The sequence below is a fragment of the Cydia pomonella genome, chromosome 12 (assembly GCF_033807575.1).
Source record: "Cydia pomonella isolate Wapato2018A chromosome 12, ilCydPomo1, whole genome shotgun sequence".
Lineage (NCBI taxonomy): Eukaryota > Metazoa > Arthropoda > Insecta > Lepidoptera > Tortricidae > Cydia > Cydia pomonella.
In genome coordinates this window covers 21,251,162-21,273,835 of record NC_084714.1, presented here as the reverse complement: position 1 = coordinate 21,273,835, position 22,674 = coordinate 21,251,162, and the positions used below count along the sequence as shown (strand labels likewise).

Sequence of the window (22,674 nt, the reverse complement as noted above, 5' to 3'; positions counted from 1 at the left end):
TTCCAATTTCCCTTTATTTATAAGCATTGTTTACTAAATATGACGCGAGATGGCGCTGTACCGGGAGCGGCGATTTCTACATCGCGCTATTGAAATGTTTATAGGGATTGTATATAAGGGTTTGAGATATATTATTTATATTTTAGCATTATTCTATTTGAGACTCTTCGTTTATTTTCATAGTCAATCTTCCAAAAGTAACGAGTGCCCTTTTTGAACGAGTTAGGTAGGAGTATATACATTAAGCTACCGTGCTGAGTAGGCAAAGCGATGGGCTGGTACCCCAAGTCACGAGTTCGAGACAGTAACTTTTTCTTTATTTCCAAGCATTTTCTTTAGGTAACCTAATAAAGAAATGTGGTCTACTTCAGTAGACTACCTAAATATAATATATAATCACTCAAATCAACGTTTAAAGAAAATTACTTACAAATATGTGACGCGTCATCAAATATTATAACATGATAACATGTTGTCGAAAACATCAACTGCGTGTTTACTTAATAGTATAAAGGCACGTGAATAAATACGATGTGTTTTTCGTACACCAAAAGCTCGACATCAAATAAACCTAAGGTGTTTATTTTCCAAGTTTACTTATGACTAACCTCTATCTACAATGTTTCCCTTTTAGCAGCCGTCAACCCCCGCTTTTACAATTATAATAATATTATAATAGCCTATAGTACATTCGCGTTGAGAATGCAGTAAAATCATCTTTGTACGCTTACGTCACGCACATACCAAAGGTTTATGAGGGCGATCCATCTAGATTTTATTGTTGGTAAGATTCGCTTGTAGTGTTTTCAAATAAGAATATTTATAACATAATATTGATTGGTGTGTGTGAAGTCCCCAGTCTGCAGTAGGCTAACGTGGCTGCCCAGAGCGCGTAGACAAGATGCCATTCGTTAAGAGGCTGTCAACACCCAATGTCCTTGAAATTGATGTTACTTAAACAGTTTTTTTAAGAAAGACTATTGGTTTTAGTCAAGAAAGAAAAATATATGTTCATATTAATTATATTTCAAAGACCGTGGTTGTACTCGATACACGATTGAACGAAATCGGCTCGATAGAAAATAATTGCAAAGATTGGTCTTAAAATCACAATTAAACGGTTTTATGTCTTTATTGTTTTGACTTATGGGTCTGCAATTAATATCACAATTTCAAAACATTTATATCTAAACCGTGGTTGAGTAAAATATTACACTAATAATCCACTTTTTTATTTAAATATTTTTCTTATTATTCCCTTGCCCAGGCCCAGTAACATGCGACAGTGCTATCTCATTTACTCCGATACAAATAGACAGTGTGCGCGCTTTAGGTATTGACAGCCTCTTAACGCTTCGTAGCGAACGAAACGCAACTGTCTCTGTCGCACTAATATGGAAGAGTGATAGAGAGAGATAGCTACGATACGCTACGGAGCCCGTTGACCTCTTGCAACCTTACTCACCGTCAGAAACACAACACTATGGGTACTTCTCCAGTTGGGCTCTGCTCTACATCTGGAATGACATCCGCCCTACCACACAAAGCGAGATGGCATTCACAAGTCCGGGTCTGTGTTGATATTTAGGTAATAGATACCTTGTTTCTAAAATACACAGTCGGTGTCCCAAATTCTCGACTTGTAAAACCTAAAAGCAATTAATATTCTCGAAATTTAATGAAGTGCTGTTACCAACTTCGGAGCAGGATTATTTGTTCAGTAACATAAAGTTTAAAGCGAAACAAGATAGGAAAAGGCGAGTTTATTTGTAAAACCAGAAGTTACCCGTTTTGGATTTTATTTTATTTTACTTTATTAGGTATAAGGTCAGCCGGGACAATTGCAACTGTGGGGTAATTGCAACTATGGGACAGTTGCAACTATGGAGCAAATGCACTCTTAAGAGGCTGTCAACACCCAATGTCCTTGAAATTGATGTTACTTAAACAGTTTTTTAAGAAAGACTATTTGTTTTAGTCAAGTAAGAAAAATATATGTTCATATTAATTATATTTCAAAGACCGTGGTTGTACTCGATACATGATTGAACGAAATCGGCTCGATAGAAAATAATTGCAAAGATTGGTCTTAAAATCACAATTAGACGGTTTTATGTCTTTATTGTTTAGACTTATGGGTCTGCAATTAAAATCACAATTTCAAAACATTTATATCTAAACCGTGGTTGAGTAAAATATTACACTAATAATCCACTTTTTTTTATTTAAATATTTTTCTTATTATATCCTTGCCCAGGCCCAGTAACATGCGGCAGTGCTATCTCATTTACTCCGATACAAATAGACAGTGTGCGCGCTTTAGGTATTGACAGCCTCTTAAGAAGTGAGTAATAATGAGAATGATAATGACTGATGAAAGTATGTCATGAATAGAAGAAGCTAGCTCATTACTTCTTGTATTTTTAGAGTCAATTTGCCACATTGGCCCCATGATTGTAATAGCCCCGTAACGAAATATGTTATGGGGCGCAGGTTTTTCTTCTAAATTAAAGATGTTTTTATACACGACACTTGTTTTATTAATAATAATCTTATTTAATTGTACAAAGCGCATTTGCGTTAATCAAGTCATGGTGGAAGGGGAAAGAAAATCGTACAGATAAAAATGTCATTATGACATCTGTCATCGAGGGATGTTTGAGTTGCCTTTTTAACACTCTTCCTCAACGCAATCATTCCTCGATATGAGACCAAGTTTGTTTACAAGTTTCACAAAAATAGTTTTACCTAAAGGTTTGGTAAAAACATCTGCTAGCTGATCTTTAGTACTAATGTATTCTATTTTGACAATATTTTGTTCAACCTTTTGCTTAATATAGTTATACTTCACATCAATATGCTTTAATCTTTTCTGGTCTGTATTTTTAATAGCTTTAATTGTGCTTTGATTGTCCTCATAAATTGTTACATTACTAATTTTTATATTTAAATCAGCTAATAGTTTCAACATAAAAGAAGCTTCCATAATCGCTTCACACAGAGCTACAAATTCAGCCTCTGTTGTACTTAGTGTAACTGTAGTCTGCTTCCTTGATCTCCAGACTACACTATTATTAAATACTTTAAAAAAATATCCAGATGTTGATTTCCTGTCATCAGTTCTAGCAAAATCAGCATCTGCATATCCTACGAAAGGTACACTTGATTCATCTTTAGTATATAGTAAAGAAAAATTTACAGTTTTTCTAACATATCTCAGTAATCGTTTCAAAGCACGCCATAACCCTGCATTGGGCTTAGATTGAAATCTACTTAGATAATACACCGAAGCTGCTAAATCTGGCCTAGAGCCAACAGTTGCATACATAAGTGATCCTATTAATGATCTACATTTATGTTCATATGTCATATCAACAGTTTCATTTTCATCAAATCTAAAGTTAATGTCCATTGGTGTATCACAACCCTTACAATTTTCCATATTGAATTTTTTCAGTACACTTTGTAAATATTTAGATTGGTCTATTGAGATGCCTTCGGAATGTTTTTTAATAGATATACCTAAATACATTAAATTATCATTTCCCATGTCTTTCATTCGGAATTTAGTTTTCAAAAAGTTTTTTACTGACTCTACATCTTTTAAGTTATCGCTGAGGATCAATAAATCATCTACATATAAAAGTAAGTATATGTTTCCCTTAGTAAATAAGCAATAGTCATTATCTGATCTTTTAAACCCATATGAAATAATTGTCTCATTAAATTTTTCATACCAATATTTTGGTGACTTTTTCAAACCGTATAAAGATTTTTTAAGCTTTAATACATATCCATCCTGTATATTCATTCCCTCTGGAGGTTTAAGATACACATCCTCATCTATTCTTCCATATAAAAACGCTCCTTTCACATCCATCTGATGAATATGGTAATCTCTCCTGGCAGCAACTGATAACAATGTCCGAAGTGTCTGTAGTCTTAAAACCGGTGAATATACATCTTCAAATTTCTCTTGCTGTTGGTAACCGCGAACTACTAGTCTTGCTTTACAGATCATATTATTTCCTGTATCCTTTCTTGTAAACACCCATTTTGCATCTAACAATTTTTCATTTCGTCTTGGTACTATCTCAAAAGTTTCACTTTCCTCCAATACTTTCAGTTCTTCAATTACGGCCTTTTCCCAGTCACTTTTGTCTTCTCTTTCTTGAATATCATTATATGTCATTGGCACATCTTCATGGTAACTGCTAAGTAGAGCAAACAATGCTTCATCATTATTTTCTTCTAAATCAAGTACATAATCTTCTTGCCATTTTGGTTTTTGAATTTTTCTTTTCTCTCTTCCTCTTTGATTGCTTCTCTCTTCTTTTTCTGGTTTATTTTCTTGTATATTATTTGATGTTTCTGTATTTGAAAATTCTTCCTCCTTATTTTCTGCCAATTCTATTTTCAAATCCTCATTTTCCTGTGCCGTTTTGTCTTCTGTCTCTTCCAAGGTATCATAATCCGGAATGCTAATTGTTTTGTCCGATTTTATAGCTCTCTCATCAAAAACTACATTTCTAGCTGTCACTGTTGTTTGTTTTTCTTCATCAAAAAGTTTATACCCTCCTATGTTGTATCCAATCATAATCATCTTCTTACTTTTGTTGTCAAGTTTCCTTCTCAGTTCTTTTGGCACATGATTATAAGCAGCACATCCAAAAACTCTCAAGTTTGATACATCAGGTTTGCGTCCTTCCCATAGCTCACATGGTGTTTTCTCTCTTCCTGAAACTGGACTTCTATTTGTTACATATGTTGCGAACAAGATTGCTTCACCCCAAAATTCTTTCTTCATGCCAGAGTCTATTAGACTAGTCCTTGCTTTGTCCATAAGGGTATTATTCATTTTCTCTGCGACTCCATTCATTTCAGGATTGTATGGTACTGTATGCTGCATGACAATTCCATTCCTATTACAAAACTCCCTAAATTCATCTGAAAGATATTCACGGCCATTATCGATTCTCAGCTTCAACAAATTTGAATTAAAATGTTTTGTTACTGTATTATAATATGTTTCAAACTTTTTGAAAACTTCAGATTTATTTCTTATTAAGAACACCATCGTAAAGTGAGTATAATCGTCTATGAATGTTACAAAATATTTGTTACCGTCCCAAGTCACAGGTGTTATAGGTCCGCAGACATCAGAATGTAATAATTCTAAAGGTTTCTTAGCTCTAGTCCCTAATTTATTAAACGGCTGTCTACGACTTTTCCCTAAAATACATGCTTCACATAAACTGTCACTTACAAATTTATTTTTTAATTCAGATAAACCATCTACCAGATTTTTACGTACAAGTAAATCTAAATTTTGTGAGCCTAAGTGACAATAACGTCTGTGCCATAAATTTGTATCTACTGTATTTGTTAACTGGCACGAATTTACATTTATTTTGCATTCAACTGTGTATAGTGTTCCCTCTTTATTTCCAATCATGATTAAATAATTATGTTTATATACTCGTACCTTTCCATTAGCAAATTCAATCCTCAACCCGACACTTTCCATTTTAGACACTGATAATAAATTTTTTCTTACATCTGGAACATAATACACATTTTTTATTATACATTTGTTTTCAGTTTTGCCCACTTTGAACACTACTTCTATATTTCCTATTCCACAAGCTTCTAAAGTTATACTATTTTTAGCAACTGCAATTTTTCTTGGCACTTTCAATTCAATATATTGAGTGAAATGGTCTAGAGAGTATACTAAATGATCTGAGCACCCTGAATCTACATAAAATTTTAAATCTGGTTCACCACTTACATTTCCACAGAAGAATGCCGTCTTTTCATCATTATCTTCAACATAGTTGGTACTCCGTCCTTGGCTCGATCCTCTACTTCTCACTTGGCTGCCACGACCACGTCCTTGGTTAAATCCTGTTCCTCTGTATGATCCATTCTGTCCACGTCCTTGATAAAAGCCTCTTCCTTGGTTCCATCCACCTCGTCCATGTCCTTGATTAAATCCATATCCTTGGCTCCATCCACCGCGTCCATGTCCTTGATTAAATCCATATCCATGGCTCCATTCGCCTCGTCCATATCCTTGATTAAATCCATATCCATGACTTTGTCTGCATTGAAACTTTTTATGGCCAGGCTTACCACATGTAAAGCAATTGAAAGCATTTGACTGTACTTGACTTGCCTGATATTCATTAAATTTTTTCTGTTTCTCCTCCTCAGCCAATAATCTATCCTTCACTGTGTTTAGTTTCAAATCCCCAATGGTTTCCAAAGCTGTAACTATTGATTCATAAGATTTGGGCATTGATAAAAGTACATAATTAATTTTTTCTTCCTCTGACAGTTCTGATCCGGCTTCTTCCAGTTGTGTGCATATTTCCTGTATTTTTGTAAAGTATTCTTTTAACGATGTTGTATCTTTATATTTTATGTCACTTAGTTGTCTTCTTAAAAACAATTTACTTCTTATTCCTTTTTCTTTAAAACATTCTTCTAAATTTTTGAACATCGCGTATGCTGTCTCCTCTCTTACATATTCTAAATGACTGTCCGCCACAGCGGCAATCAAGATGGCTTGCGCTCGCGCTTCCATTTTCTCGTTATCTTTATTTTCAGCATATTTCACAGTTTGTATCGCCTCCAGGCACAAATTTTCCTTCAAAATACTTTTAATTCTAAAAGACCAATTGTTAAAGCCGTCACCACTAAATTGTTGAATATTATATCGATTATTTAAGTTATCTTTCGCCATCTTGTGTTCTTCTTTTGTACTGACGCCGTATTTTAGTTCCCCTTTTCTTACGCAATAACGATATCTGGGCCCATAACTAACGAAATATGTTATGGGGCGCAGGTTTTTCTTCTAAATTAAAGATGTTTTTATACACGACACTTGTTTTATTAATAATAATCTTATTTAATTGTACAAAGCGCATTTGCGTTAATCAAGTCATGGTGGAAGGGGAAAGAAAATCGTACAGATAAAAATGTCATTATGACATCTGTCATCGAGGGATGTTTGAGTTGCCTTTTTAACACCCTGGGTGACCTTACTAAACAGATATCGTACAATATTGTGAGAAACATACAATGGCATGTTATGGCTTAAAAACTAGCACGAGATCCAAAACAAGTGTACACAACATGCTACAGTGCAAAATATCAAATTTAATAACTATATAATCATTAATCGTCATTTTCTTTGATACTTTTGGGGCTAGTTTTTTTTTATGTAATAGGCAGCAAACGAGCAGACGAACCGCCTGATGGGAAGCAGTCATCGTCGCCCATGGACATAAGCAACATCACAGGAGCCTTGAGAACCCTAAAATAAATATCCGCTTCTTGGAGAATCCTATGTCGTAACGCAAAGGAAACACATTAGGAGGTAACTCATTCCACATTCTGGACGTTCTAGGAAGAAACTAGCGAGATGCCTGCTTAGTTTTGGTCAACGAACCAAGATTGATTATTTATTGTTCTCAAATATTTATTTCTTTGCTAGTAAAAATTCGTGGAAATAGGCAGGCAATTCTAATTCCTGGATGGTTTTATTGACTGCATACATATAGCGACTTGTATTGCTAATAAATACGCAGAAATACAACCGAATAGGTAACCAATATCAGATACCGTCAGCCGAGTTGAATAGAAATGGCTGTAAAATGTGATTTAGTAGTAGTAAAACACTTTATTGTACAAAAAGGAAAGGACACACATCATTAGTTTGTACTAATGATGGGTGTCCTTTCCTTTTTGTACAATAAAGTGTTTTACTGATTACCCAATTTTTAGGAAAAGGATAAGTTCATCTTTGTAGGTGAACTTATCCTTTTCAGGTATCTCTTCCAGTTAACTTTGAGTAATTGATTTACCTGACAATTACTTCATAACTACCCACAGAAATGGAATCATAGAAAATGTACTATTATTTTCTATCGAATGACACAATTTATGTTGGTATTTTTTAAGAAATTGTGTAAAAAATCACGTTTTATGTTTTAACTCTATTCACCCCAGCCATCCGTATTCACCCCGGTTGATCGTACCAACTTAAAAGTTCAATGTACTGGCACGTGAAATTTGGCTTAAGCCAGTTATTGTATCGGCAGAGAACGGATGTATCGGTAACACTTTTCTCTATTATAGAGTCTTGTGATACCCTCACTTTGTTTTTGCATTTTTATGATTTGCTTAATATGTACCTTTTAGTTGAGCCATCGATCTATTGTGGAATACGTACTTTAACCTATTGAACGCCAAGAACACCAAAAGACGTCCTTACTAGTCATGCCCACAGCGCCAAGGACACCTATAGGTATGGAGTGTGGAATTAAGAGGAGTGACAACTCTTATGGTAGAACTGTTGCAAAAGTGTCCAGCTGTCAGCTATAAATAATAGTTCCAAATCTTTCCAGAGTAGCGCTAGAGTAGCTAAGAACCTAGGCGCTATTGACGGAGTGAAGTGCGCTGTCTATGATTTGATTTTTTTGTTCAAGTACTCTAGGTATTGTAGCGCCACCTATTTAAGGTTTTTTGATGACACTTTTTGGTACATGGAGATTTATTTCCTTACCTCCACCTTCCGTACCTATAGGTGTTATGATGCTGTCAAAGTAACCTTTACACTTTCGAGAAAGGTTACATTAGCTCCCTTGCGCCCGGGAGCTTGGGGTTTGAGTGATGTTTGTGTTTATGACATAAAGCGTTCAAAGGGTTAAATTGAAACCTAATTTTTTACACTTCAAATACATCAAAAAAGTCCATTTATTAAAGACATAATTATTATTTATCAAAGACCGGTCTGCCCTAGTGGGTAGTAACCCTGCCTATGAAGCCGAAGGTCCCGGGTTCAAATCCTGGTAAGGGCATTTATTCGTGTGATGAGCATGGATATTTGTTCCTGAGTCATGGGTGTTTTCTATGTATTTAAGTATTTATAAATATTTATATATTATATATATCGTTGTCTAAGTACCCTCAACAAAAGCCTTATTGGACTTACAGTGGGACTTAGTCAATTTGTGTAATAATGTCCTATAATATTTTATTTTTTATTTTTATTTAACCTCATATCAAGATCCACGACTCCCATAGAAAAGACTGAAGGGGAAAGCCAATTTTCATTGATTATTTAGGTTTTATAGTAAAAAAAAAGTATTCTTTTACATTACTCGTAGAAAAATATTGTATACACATAGACCAGTCATCTGTGTGTACATAATAGTGATATAATCAAGCTTTTCAATCTCGTACTTTACTTAGGCAACTCAGCAAGCTTCGTTGCCTAAACACAGTACTCTATTGAAAAGCTCTTTATTGTATCACGATTGTTTATAATACGAATTCAAAACGAATTTAATTATCAGACTCTAGTAACTCTGTTAAATGCTCAAGTTCTTCTAACATTACTCCTAGTAAAGGGCAATGCATTTTTTTTATGGTAGAGGAGGCAAACGAGCAGACGGATCACCTGATGGTAAGCGATTACCGCCGCCCATAGACACCTGCAACAGCACTTTAAGATGGGAGTACGCTCTTTTCTTGAAGGTTTGAAGGTCGTATCGGTCCGGAAATACCGCAGGCGACAGTTCATTCCACAGTTTAGCTGTGCGAGGCAGAAAGTTCCTGGAAAAACGCACAGATGAGGACTGCCAACCATCTAAGTGGTGAGGATAGAAATGCATATCGGATAACAGACTTAAGGGGCCCACTTCGTCAGTTATTGCCAAAAGCTGACAATCGCAAATAACTTACAGGCCGATATCGTCCGGCGAACTGGTAATCAGTACCCTTTAGTACTAAAGATCACGGGGCAAAGCCACGAGCAGACAGACAAACGGACAAAGAAACTATAAGGGTAGTTAACTACGGAACCCTAAAAATTGGGTAATCATTTGCAGGCATACCGGCTTGATAAAAAAATAATGTTTACATACACATTCAGGATATTAACTCCAAGGAGCGAAGAGGGAAAATCAACAACTATGTCGTGTATGTGACACGATTCTTATTTATCTGCCAATCATGTAATTTCCTGCTTAAGAGGAAAGTAAACCGCGCGCGCCTGCTTCTTCATACATACATAGTCCTCATTTTCCATTAACACTATACACCGTGTTTTTATTGAATTTCGTTAACTTCGGGGTATCTGTAAGTACGTTTAAGGAAACTAAATGGCATAGTTAATTTACAAAAAAAATATTTTTTTTTGTTTTTTTTTTTACTATTTTTATTTTTATAAAAAGTAGGTAACTAAATGTTGCATATAGCGTTGTTGTAACACGGGCATTACATTTAACTCAACCAAACAATTGAAAACTGTGACATATCAATGTCATTTCGAACGTCGATCGTCCGAGATAGTACTTACGTTTAGTAGCAAATGTATGAACTCGCACTAATCAATAAGTAAACAGGCCCTAAGGCAACTGTACACGCTCGTAAGGGCCTTATAAGATAAAAATTAATGATTGATTATCTCCGAAATGGAGTTAATTAGAATATCGGTGTCTTTGAGAAAGTTACTTAATTTAAGCTAAGGAATGCACCCTCGAAATTAACGCAAATCAAAAAAAACACGGTGTATAAATTATTTTATGTTGAACATAGATATGTACCTACAGGAATTTAAGGGTTTGTCAGTTTTGTATTTGGACGACGGCACCCTAGGAGGAAACATAGACACTGTACTTTCTGACCTTTCGACCCTCAAAACAAAATTTGAATCCATTGGCCTAGATCTAAATTATAACAAATGTGAACTTTATATTCACGATACATCCATTAACCACTTAGATATTACCAATAAATTTAATCTCTTAGCACCAAATATAAAACCTGTTACAAAAGAGACTCTTAGCCTCCTAGGGACACCAATTTTTGATGATTCTTTTCCTGACTTTATTAACAATATCATAGCTAATTTCGAAAATTGCGCCGATCGTCTACTAGAAATTAGCCCCCATTCGGCCTTTTTTATCCTTAAATTCTGTCTTTTCGTGTCAAAATTAACATACATGCTTCGGTGTAGCCCCTTCTGGAAACATCCAAATTTACTGACGCCTATCGACTCCTTAGTTCAAACCCACTTGGAAATTATATTAAATTTAAAGCTCACCGAACAATCTTGGCTCCAAGCATCCCTGCCCGTCCGATACGGCGGGCTCGGAGTGCGCAAAATTTCGAGTGTTTCGCTACCCGCATTTCTATCGTCTGTCCACAGCTCTGCTGGCCTCGTAGGAAAAATCATAAGGGCTCCGCCCACAAACTACGAGATCTCAGGCTTGGATGACGCTAGAAATGCCTGGCTGTCTGCCTGCCCGGGGCAAAACATTCCACACAACCCATGTTCACAAAGGGGGTGGGACGATGTTGTAAACAAATTAACATATACCTCCCTCCTAAATAGCAGCGCAGGAGCTGAGCGAGCCCGGCTGTTGGCTGTCGGCTGCAGAGAGGCAGGCCACTGGCTGAATGCCTACCCATCGCCCAATATTGGTACCCACCTAGACTCCGAAACACTCCGATTGGCAATGGGGCTACGCTTAGGGGCCCCAATCTGCGCACCGCACAAATGCTCCTGTGGCTTTGAGGTGGACCAACTGGGACGCCACGGACTTGCTTGCCAACGTAGCGCGGGTCGCCTTTCGCGCCACGCTGCACTTAACGACATAATCCGTCGGTCACTTACCACCGTCAACGTTCCGGCTATACTGGAGCCTGCCGGTATTGCCAGAGACGATGGCAAGAGACCAGACGGGATGTCTTTGATTCCGTGGAGGATGGGACGTGTGCTCGTGTGGGACGCAACTTGTGTTGACACTCTGGCACCTTCCCACCTCCACGGTACTACACACAAAGCCGGCGCGGCGGCGGAAGCGGCAGAGGCCCTCAAAAAGCGCAAATACGGGAGTCTCGACACCAACTACAACTTTGTTGCATTTGGAGTCGAGACTCTTGGTCCGTGGGGCCCCGCAGCGCAGGGCCTATACCGGCAATTGGCGAAACGGCTGGTGGATGGGACCGGGGATAAGAGAGCTGGCTGCTTCCTCGCCCAACGCTTGAGCATAGCGATCCAGCGAGGAAATGCTGCCAGCATCCTCGGTACCTTGCCACGGGGGCCCATTTTAGATTTAGATTTTTAGTTTTATATAGTAGTTTTAGTTTAGTTAATTGTCTTACTTATATTTTTTTTTATTAACTTGTCAATAAATGAATTTACTTATATGTAACATTAATCGATATAGAGATATGTAGAATGTTTATATTTATTGTTTCATGATTGGGGCCGATGTGAGGTCGTGACCAATATACAGAATATAATTAATAAACATAAACATTTTTTTTTTGCTCGTAATGACGACGTTTGCTCTGACTCTAGCCGTTTAAAATATGGTTACACAATTTTCAATCGTGGCTGAATTCCGAATAGGTCTTTGATGCCTAACGCAGCGGCTTACGTGAGCGAACAACTCGCAAACGCGAAGCGGCGCGGCGCGGCGGCCCACGGCATTCGCGTTTGCAACGAGATCGGCCAGTAGGACACTTCAATAGGTATCAAAGGATTGATTCACCCGCGCCGCGCCGCTTCGCATTCGCGAGTTATTTGCTCACGTAAGCTGCTGCGTAACCTGTCAAATATGACAATATGGCGGACGAAAGTTTGAAATGTCACTGTATTTAATAATCATTTCGCTTACAATTTCGTTTCCCCACAAGTGTCATGATAAACATTGTGTGTCCCACGGGTAGTACAAGAATAACGAACTCGTGTTAAAATTAACACTTGTTCGTAAATTTTTGTTTAACACAATACGGAGCGTAAACAATTGGCATCTTGTCTATGTATGTATGTATATACTTTATTGTACATAGAAATAAAAACACGAAAAACACAGTTACAGAGTAAATTAAATACAACAAAGGCGAACTTATCCCTGTATGGGATCTCTTCCAGTCAACGTTCCCACTACTTGGTTCGCTCACATTCAAGACAGGAAATGAACTAGTAAACAGCTTTAATTGATCATAAACCTATTTTTGTAATGGCGTACTCGGTGTTACCGTTAATGGCTGGTCGGGTTTCGTAATGGGGTGATTTTAATCTATCTTAAAGTAGAAATGTTTTTATTTAAAACCAAAGGAGAATCCGCTCCTCCATATAAACGTAGTTCCCTTTTTCTTCTGGATAGTGACATGAAGGAAACTATTTTCACGCAATTCTAAGGGCCGGTACAGACGGACTGCAACTCGATTGCAACTTGTATGGGAACTGCATGACGACTGCACTCCAACTGCAACGTCGACGTGCAGTTCCCATACAAGTTGCAGTCGAGTTGCAGTCCGTCTGTACCGGTCCTAAGACGATTAGCACACTGGATTCGATTCGCACGTCGCGAGCGGGATTCGCACGAGCGGGATGTCGCTATAATACGGGCATAGCGTCGTCTCGCTCAAACGTCGGAGCGATGTATGAATCGGATCCAGTCTGTTAAGCGTCTATACCCCTTCGTGTGCTAAATTTAGTTCTAGGTCAATGGGATATACCCTATAAATTTTGATTCTCCTGAGACTGTCGTATTATACGTTTTCTTACTCTAACTGAGAAGATTGACTTTTTTACAGCTACAAGGGACTGCAGATTTAGATATACTTAGGTATATGATTTTAATTTCAACTCGATACCTCCACGCGTTCTCGAGATAAAGGGTCTTGACAGACAGATAAACGGACGGGCAACAAAGTGATCCTATAAGGATTCCATTTTTTCCTTTTCAGGTACGGAACCCTAAAAATAAACAGCAATTTTTTTTTTTTTTATTTACTTACTTTTCATTCTAAGGCAGCATAAAGTCTTCATTTTTTAAAGTTAAATCGTTGAATAAGTATCAAATTTATAAAAACCCTATTTTGTTACGAAAAAGAAAACGTAGTAATTTATTTGATAGTAAATAAATAAATATTATGTAACATTCTTACACAGATTGACTAAGTCCCACGGTAAGCTAAATAAGGCTTGTGTTTTGGGTACTCAGACAACGATATACATAATATACAAATACTTAAATACATATAAAATACCTATGACGACCGATCTGGCCTAGTGGATAGTGACCCTGCCTATGAAGCCGATGGTCCCGTATTCAAATCTAAGTCATGGGTGTTTTCTATGTATTTAAGCATTTATAAATATTTATAATATACATATCGTTGTCTAAGTACCCTCAATACAAGCCTTATTGAGCTTACTGTGGGACTTAATCAATTTGTGTAATAATGTCCCATAATATTTATTATTACCTATTTATTATGACTCAGGAACAAATAAATGTCCTCAACACACAAATACATGCCCTTTCCGGGATTTGAACCCAGGACAATGGGCCACTAGGCCAGACCGGTCATGAATGCACAATTCAATGGTAAATTTGATGCTACATACATTTTTATAGTACTCAAACAATAAATTCATCAAGTATTAAGTTAAACGTAGCTTAATAATTCTAGCCAATCGCGTGTCAGCATAGATAAACGTCCATTCCTCGTAATGGCTTCTGACCAATCAATGGAGACAGTCACGTAACCCTCGGAAGAATCGATGACCATGAGGTCAATTTGAACTTAACACGATGTAATTTTGTTATCATTTACTCTTGCGTCTCGCTCGCGCCAATACATGAACAAGTACGAACATAATTCACACGCGAATGAAAACAAATTTATACGATTATCATTTTGATATAGGTAAAAAACTTAAGTAAGTCACCTGTTGTATGTAGTTGTGACGTGTTCTAATAGACAATACATGTTTAAAAGACACACACAAACAAAACAAATGTCTATTCGAACACGTCACAACTACATACAACATAAGTAAATATTCGAATTGGTCTTCATCCATTTTAAATGGAGACGTCATCTTTGAATGACAGGTTTTGACTTGCGTCAATACTGTTTTAGTCAATGTTATTTCAAGCCTCCTTATATTTCGTCACATTCATGATGACGTGCAGCTTCGTCAAATATAACCTTTGATAACATGATATTATTGAATCAAGGCACGCGTCATCGTGACTGACACTTTTTTTTTATGCTACGTCGGTGGCAAATAGGCATACGGCCCGCCTGATGGTAAGCAGCCTCCGCAGCCTATGTACGCCTGCAACTCCAGAGGAGTTACATGCGCGTTGCCGACCCTAAACCCCACTCCTCGTTGAGCTCTGGCAACCTTACTCACCGGCAAGAACACATCACTATGAGTAGGGGCTAGTGTTATTTGGCTGCGGTTTTCTGTAAGGTGGAGGTACTTCCCCAGTTGGGCTCTGCTGTAGATCTGGAATAACATCCGCTGTGCTGTGCCCTACCACACAAAGCGAGATGACATTCACAATGCCCATACCTCTCTTTTGGACGTAGTTTAAGGACGTACCCGGGTCCATATATGACACTGTCTATATATGATTGATATTACTAATGGAAACATTTGTATGTTTGCGTTACGCTTAAAAGGTAAAGGTCGGCAGGTGAGTTGAGGTGATTACACACACAGCTACGTAGAGTAGTAGGGGAGACCTGGGAGAGTTGAAACAAATTTAACTTTTTTGTTCATAACTCTGTTATTTATTAGGTATTATTCTTTATTTAACCTTTATTTTTTTACATATGGACAGTAACAGTGTTACTGTATTTTAATAATTTATCGTTTTACGAAGTTTCGAATTCCTACCTTAAAATTAAATTTGGACCCTCATTTCATCCTCTTAGGGGATGAATTTTGAAAAACCCCTTCTTAGTGGATACTAACGTTATAAAAAATACCTATTTGAAAAAATTCAGCTCTCTAGGTCCAACGGTTTGGCCTGGGCGTTGATTTAAGTGAGTCAGTCAGTCAGGACTTCTACGTTTATATAGAATATTGTTATATTGCTGAGAATAACTTGATTTGTGTTTCATATTCCCTCTCATTGTGTACAATCCTGCCCTAACTGCAAGTTTCTATTTGACCCAATGGTTGACTGCTAGAGAATGCCTTAAGGCATTAAGTCCGCCATTTGTAAATTTTTATATCGTGCAATATAGTTAAAAAAAAAGAAAAAAAATGACTAACTATTTACCATTCAGAATAGATACAGCATATTTGACGGTCGAGGAAATTAATTCTTTAGCAGTTTACAGTTCACTTTACATTGGACAGTTCTTAGCTTAAGTAGGTAAAACGCGGTGAGTTAAAACAGTTTCAATCTATTTCCCCCTTTATATTCCCGACGTTGTACTTTCCCGATATTGTACTTTTAATTAAAAAAAAAAACATGAAATTTACTTAAAACCGTTGATAGGTCCAAATAAATGATAAAAAACACCTAGACCACCAGGAAAATTTACCATTTCTTTCTTTGTGGTCATAATTCTAGCATCTATAGTTGGCGAGATATCAACTCACCTCGGTCTCCCCTAATTGCAAAGATAGAAATAGATATTTTAGATAGTAACTATTTGCAAGATTAAGTAGGTGATTTTGTTCCAAGAAATAAATGAATAATAAATTTCCTACGACAATCATACCTTCGCAGATCCTAGTCCCACAGTAAGCTCAATAAGGCTTGCGCTGTGGGTACTAGACAAGGCTCGGTACCGGTTTTAAAAATACCGGTAAATACCGGTTTATTTTGGTTTTACTCCGAACTTAGATAAGAACGCAAACGTTTTGAGAACTTTAGTTAGTTTAGTTTATTCGAAGTGTGTTTACGCACATGGAAAGAAACCGGTTTTATTGTTCTAAACCGGTTAATCTGACAAGAGACTAATAAATATTTTTATCCATAACTCAGGTCTATTGTGCTATTTAGGAGCTTTTTTATGACGTCACCAAAGGAATCCAAAACCATTGTCAGCTTTTCAATAAAAACACATACGCAGCTTTCTTTCTTTACTTTTTGCTGACACTTCCACAGATCATTTGGCTACTAGATGACTCATGTTTACACCAAACCTTGACACTCCGTATTTGAGAGAAACAACCTGGGAATTTTCTTTCTAGTTAATAATATAATGTTTTTATATTGTTGATAATTTCAACAAACGTTTGTTATTGTTTATCAAAGCTAAAAGATAATATTTTGAATATTACGTTTTGTTTTAGTTAAAAATGATTTGTTTTAATATTATTTTGTACGATATTCTACAAATAAAATAAAAAAAAATTGTGTAAAAGACGTGTTAGTAAAAAAATCCTACAAATAGTTTGGCGACGTATTTTTGCTCTAGTAGGTAGTCTGTGGGCACGTCGGAACACATTGTCAGGTTCAGTTCTTTATTGGATTTTCCGCATTTTTTACATGTCGCAAATCCTTTGTAATAAAGCTAAATGCCTTCTGACAGATATATACGAAGAGCTAGTCCTGATTTAGCTATTATACACCGTGTTTATTCCGTTAATTTCAAGGGTGCATTTCTGAGCTTAAATTAAGTAACTTTCTCAAAGACACCAGTATTCTAATTAACTCCATTTCGAAGATAATCAATAATTTATTTTTATCTTATAAGGCCCTTACAAGCGTATACACTTACCTTAGGGCCTGTTTGCATATTGATTTGTGTTTAGTACGAGTGTATACATTTGCTACTAAACGTAAGTACTATCTCGGACGATCGATGTTCGAAATGACATTGATATGTCACAGTTTTCAATTGTTTGGTTAAATTAAATGATTACATTTATATATAGCATATATTTTTCATTTTGCAGATTAACTATGCCACTTAATTTTCTTAAACGTACTTAACCATATCCCGGAGTTAACGGAATTAAATAAAAACACGGTGTATAATAAGGCTTGGTCACTTTTTATCTAATATTAGACATCTATTTTCAGTTTATAGTTCCACGTCTTCTTAGTTCAAATGAGATATAAAGTTTTATAATTTTTAACCCTGGCTTACTACTCTGTACTGGGTAACAATGATGAGATTATGCTACGCCATATTCCAGTAATACAATATAGAAAGTGTAGAAGTGTGCTTATATTAATTGTTTTGATATAAGCCTAAACATGAATACATATTCAATGGCATGAATTAGAAACAAGATATTGTACGCCAAATCTAATACGGTTTATTCTATTCGCAACTCGAGAAGTAAATGGAGATAACCACAGATTCCGAAATAACATTATCACTGGAATGATAAATGAATTTTCCTGAAAGAAAATTACATAATTGTTAGGCTTAATTCTGTGAAAAGATCCGTACCACGAGTTAGCGCCTGCGTAAATCGATCGCTGTCCATCTCACTCGCACTGGTGGATTGGTGCGATAGACAGGGAACGCGATTGAGTTCACGCAGACACTAATCAAATGCCAACTCGTGGTTGGAACAACGGCTGTCCAGTTCAATTATAATTTTCATCAATGTTAGAATAAATAACTTTATCTAAAATTTGGAGGTTTATTTTCATTCCTAAGGTTTTTACAATTTCCTATTTTCTAAGGTTATTACAATCAATATCATCCATTAGCAGATTATTTAAGCTACGAAATCCTCGGTCCAAATACTTTCTTTATAGTTAATAATAAAATATTAATCCTAAGTTTATGTATGTCTAGAATTTGTATTTGATTATAGTGTAAATTTATCCGATAGAGATTTAGAAACAGCGCGTGAAGCGGGACGTATAGAAACTCAAAATCCCATACAAAATGATACTTAACGCAAACGCGTACGTCACGTTTCACTATCGAATAAATTTACACTAGGGGTACTGAATTCCTTGAGACCTACTTATTAAAATCATATTAGTTGGAGAGGGAACCTGTAGGCCCCTTTCAATGTATGAAAAACGTTTTCTCCCGTGTGAGACTTTTCTATCTTTTTAGATAGAAATGAGATTTTTTATTTTGTAGGTATAATATAATAATGTATATTTTATTTTATCTTGATTTTGTCAAGATTTAAATATAAATTGTTGTTAACCACAAAGTTAAGGAGGTATTTTATGCATACTCATTGCCCTCTTTAAAAAAACAACAACACTGTAATTTTATTGTAAATAAATATAAATATTATACGATATTATTACACAAATTGACTAAGTCCCACAGTAAGTTCAATAACGCTTGTATAGGTAGATCTTTATGAATACTTAAATAAATAGGAAACACCCATGACTCAGCATCAAATATTCGTGGTCATCACACAACAAAATGCCCTTACCAGGATTTGAACCCGGGACATTAGCTTCATAGGTAGGGTCACTATTACCCACTAGGCCAGACCGGTCGTCATTGTATGATTGTATGACTGATGATTAAGTGGTGATTATTTTTATTTCTTTATTCTAGAAAGCGAATTATTGTCATAATCAAAAAAAATAACGAATAAAGTAAAGACGAAAATATAAGGAATAAAGAATAATACGTAATATTGAAGTAGGAACGAGCATATTCCTTACGAACAACACCTTCAAACATTAGACAGATTTCTAAAGCAATAGGAAATAAACAGTCAACTACGAATCTCTGTGATACTCGAAACTATACCATATTTACGACGCCTTAAGATACAATTTAGAAACACAGATAAGAACAGAATTGGTCTATTTGGAAAGACATTCCTCATTTGGCACTGAAAGGCTACATCGCGTTAATGTTCATTTTTACGACTAGTGTTGGCTAAGACTCGAGTCTTTTGAGTCCGAACTTTAAGACTCGACTCACAGGACAGTGCACGTTACACCTGCCATCTAATAGTATTTTGTGCAACAGCTACATAATGGGTTTTTAAAATTCAAGTGCCGTAGTTACAAAACGGAATAGGAATTTGAGATTCTTAAAGACATGCCTGAGAATTTTAAGACCTAATTAGTAGGTACCATTGAACAAAATGTGTTTTCAAACACAGCAGTAAACATCTAAAATTATAAATAAAATCAAAGTAGGTAAATTCCTACACCTAAATCAATTTGGTTTGTACATTTTTGGCCAGAAATTAGCAGTTAAGAACAAGTTAGCAATTTAGAAAGACGAAGTTATTGTATGAATATTCATTAGATGGTTTTCCAATACATCAAAATAGTTATTCAATTCTAAATTAAATTTTTGTTTGTGCACTATGAGTGTATCTTTGTCATGTCTCCTTATTTTAGTTTTTAAAATCAGTTGCTTGCGATAAATCGACTTGTTGAAAATTAATATGGCACGGAGTGGTCGATGATCGGAGCTCAATTTTATATTGTTTATTGTTTGGATGTTTTTGACAATTTGGTTATTGGATGCAATTACATAGTCTATTTCATTTCTAGTGCGGGAATTCGGCGATAACTAGGTCCACCTTCGGTGAAGTTTTTTGAAAAAATAACTATTGGAAATTTGCATGTTTCTTCCAAAGGCAAACTGGATGAGACGAGAGCCCCTCTCGTTTCGGTCTCCAAGACCATGAGGCCCGACTGTTTTGGTGTCATCCAGTGGTTGCCTTTTCCCTATCTTAGCGTTGAAGTCGCCAAGAATCAGGTTGTACGTAGCACGGTGCTCATCGCTAGCTTTATTTAATAGGTCATAGAACTCTTCAACTTTTTCGTCCGGGTGGGTTGTTGTCGGTGCATAAGTTTGAATTAAGGTTAAATTCTGTTTTTCTGTGAGTTGAAATTTTAAAACCTTTAAAGAAAATTTTTTTAAAGAAGATAACGTAGATAGTCAGATATAATTAACAGTATTAGAAAGAAAAGAAAGAAAGGAAGTATTAGAAAGGCCAGCAATAAAATAAAAGCAACCAAAAACAAACATAAAAAACTAACCGAAAAAACAATCAAACTTATAGATGAGAGACAGTCTTTACACTTCGAAACGAATAGTCCAGAATATAGAGCAAAAGATAAAATGGTAAAACGTAGCATCCGTGCAGATATCAGACACCATAATACAAAACTGGTAGAAATAGCCCTAACAAAAAACAAATCGCTCAAGGCCGCAAAAAAAGGTGCATCACAGGGGCAAAGCTGGGTAACTAGCTTGAGAGACAGCAGAGGAACTAAGCAGGGAGACAGGAATGTAATTTTGAATATTGCTACCGAATATTATAAGGCTCTTTACTCTGATCCCCTCCGAACTCAAGATCCACCAATCGAAGACGTTAGTTTCAGCACCATCCCACCAATTACAGAGCACGATGTGCACCTGGCACTTAAAAAAATGAAGTACAGTAGAAGCGCGGGTGAGGATAGCGTCACAACTGAAACATTGCGAGTTGGGGAGCCATCATTAATTCCACACATTTGTAAATTATTTATCAAAATTATAGAAACTCAATCTTTTCCAAAAAATATGTGCCACTCAAACATAATCCTGTTGCATAAGAAGGGCGACAAGGCTGATATAGGTAATTATCGCCCCATTAGCCTTGTCTCCCATCTTTACAAAATATTTATAAAAATAATGGAAAGCCGCATTTCGGGCCAGCTGGATCTGCACCAACCACCCGAACAAGCGGGATTCCGCCCCGGCTTGTCTACCACCGACCACCTGCACACGTTAAACCAAGTTATCGAAAAATGCTACGAACATAACCTCCCCCTCTACTTAGCGTTCGTAGATTATACAAAAGCGTTCGACAGCATATCGCACCATGCCATCTTCACAGCTCTGCGTCACCAAGAAATAGACCCCAAGTACATCGAACTTCTAAGCACAATATACAAACACAGTACAGCCGCCATAAAATTACAGTCTTCTGGCCCGTCCTTCGAAGTACAAAGGGGAGTGAAACAAGGAGATCCGCTATCGCCGAAACTTTTCACCAGCACATTGGAACATGTCTTCCGAAAGCTTGCGCCGCGCTGGGAAGACAAGGGGCTGGTTGTCGGCGAGAAAAGGTTAACCAACCTTCGCTTCGCCGATGATATAGTCCTGTTTTCCTCAACAGCATCCGAGCTACATCATATGCTAGAAGACCTTAGCAACGCAAGCCTCGAGGTCGGACTGAAGATGAACATGTCAAAGACCAAAGTCATGTCTAACGGCACAAAACGTAAGATTGAGGTAAACGGAGAGCACATTGCATATGTCCATGAATACCTTTATTTGGGCCAAATAGTCTCTTTCCAGGCGCGACAAGAAAAAGAGGTCGACAGACGGACCGAGAACGCATGGAAGAGCTATTGGTCTATGAAAAACCTCATGAAGGGAGACCTACCTCTGTCACTCAAACGTAGGCTCATGGACATGTGCATACTTCCAGTCCTCACTTACGGTGCTCAGACTTGGTCTTTGACAGAAGCTCAGAAGTCCAAACTCGGGGTTTGCCAGAGAGCCATGGAGCGCAGCATATTAGGTGTTAAACTAAGGGATCGCATCCGGAACACCACGCTGCGCTCTAAAACTCAGATTATAGATGTAGCTCGAAAAGTGGCCAAGTTAAAGTGGGACTGGGCTGGGCATGTCTGCCGCATGCCGAATGACTTGTGGGCCAAGATAACCACGGATTGGGTGCCCCACGAGTCAAACCGGGGATCTGGCAGACCTCGTCGGCGATGGCGGGATAACTTAGACTCCTTTTTGAGGGACTGGTCGGTCGTTGCTCAAAACCGGGATGAGTGGAAGAAGAGGGGGGAGGCCTTTGCCCAGCAGTGGGACACAATGGGCTCGTTATAATAAATAATATAATAATAATAATAAATAATGTGGCCA

General features: G+C 36.9%; 1 protein-coding gene and 1 long non-coding RNA gene across 2 annotated transcripts in view; both read right to left on the bottom strand.

The window, feature by feature from the left end:
• Positions 1-1,113: 1,113 nt before the first annotated feature.
• LOC133523840 (uncharacterized) overlaps positions 1,114-22,674 on the bottom strand; it is a 65,409-nt gene continuing 43,848 nt past the window's right edge. The window contains exon 2 of the long non-coding RNA XR_009800288.1: positions 1,114-2,214. This is a non-coding gene — a long non-coding RNA (uncharacterized LOC133523840). The remainder of the gene's footprint in view (positions 2,215-22,674) is intronic.
• LOC133523839 (keratin, type II cytoskeletal 1-like) lies at positions 4,543-7,530 on the bottom strand. The gene is made up of 2 exons (XM_061859588.1): positions 5,792-7,530; positions 4,543-5,559 (listed from the first exon to the last, which is right to left on the bottom strand). The coding sequence occupies exons 1-2, from the start codon at positions 6,746-6,748 to the stop codon at positions 5,554-5,556; spliced, it is 963 nt and encodes a 320-aa protein (XP_061715572.1). The 5' UTR covers positions 6,749-7,530; the 3' UTR covers positions 4,543-5,553.